This window comes from Sphaeroforma arctica, assembly GCF_001186125.1.
Source record: "Sphaeroforma arctica JP610 unplaced genomic scaffold supercont1.8181, whole genome shotgun sequence".
Lineage (NCBI taxonomy): Eukaryota > Ichthyosporea > Ichthyophonida > Sphaeroforma > Sphaeroforma arctica.
In genome coordinates, this window is record NW_014032377.1 from 1 (window position 1) to 1,078 (window position 1,078).

Below are 1,078 nucleotides of genomic sequence, written 5' to 3' on the forward strand. Positions count from 1 at the left end.
ACCTCAAAAAAGACAGTACCGCCTCAGGATACGACCTTAATTGGCAGGGCTAGGTTTTTTGTTGCTCTTGTCCTCAATATTCGTAAAACCATAGGAAAAGCAACTCTGTGTACTCCGGTTCAGACTCTAATTGGAACGGTAAGAATTGTTCTCCTTGTCTTCATCCTTCGTCACCACCTGGTGGAACTCCCCCCACACCTTACCAATGGTCTCAAAAGACTGACCCACAACCAGAAGACTCTCCATGTTGTCGTTCAAGACAATCATATTTGCCGCGACATCCTCCAGGCCCTGCGTCAATGCGAGAAGTATCCAAGCCACGTGAATGGGTAGGTACAGAACAGAATGCTACCTACTGCGGACTCTCCCACAGAGATTGGTCGGGGGATGGTGAGGGGACGATTGGAATAGATATTTTGAACGTGTTTGATGTAGTCCTTCATGACAACTGTAAAAATAACTATAACTATAACTTTAGCCGCCATTGCACTGCAGCGTCAAGGCTCTGAGATACTGCAGATACGAGTCGTGTTTGCTATGGCTGATCTGTAAACAAATGCAAAGGTAGTGATTCACGCAGGAGGCGACATATAGTATCCGTACGGGTCTTGTTGCAGGCGGTCAGAGCACTACAGCACACTTTCCCTTCCCGCCTTATCATCTAGGCCTAATGCACATCCAGGCCTAATGCCGATGGAATGATGGATTCGAGACAATGAAAGCTGGAGACACTCGTATATACAACGAAACATTCGATGCACTCTCTAACAGAGCGTAAAGCCGTTGAGTGATGACTACCACTGTGTGCATACAGCCTTCAGTAGTTATTTGGTGAAGCAAGTTGCTGAACGATTGATGAAGAAAACGGAATAACATATCATTGGACTATACCAGAGATAGTGACGAATAACATGTCGAGATGTCTGATTGGATAGCATACACACAGATACACTTAACTATATATGTAACTGTAATATAGCTATATATATATATATATAAATATATATATATATACTTATATCAGTAATCAAACGAATACAAACAAAGATACATATACACAAGTATGATCAAGTGAATG

The 1,078-nt window shown here is 42.6% G+C and overlaps 1 protein-coding gene across 1 annotated transcript; it reads right to left on the reverse strand.

Annotated features, from left to right (window-relative positions):
• Nucleotides 1–126: 126 nt before the first annotated feature.
• SARC_16483 (hypothetical protein) lies at nt 127–293 on the reverse strand (the record flags this gene model as incomplete). Its single annotated transcript, XM_014289412.1, has 1 exon — nt 127–293. A coding segment is annotated over one exon (167 nt), but the record flags the coding sequence as incomplete, so codon positions are not given.
• Between the last annotated feature and the right edge of the window lie 785 nt (nt 294–1,078).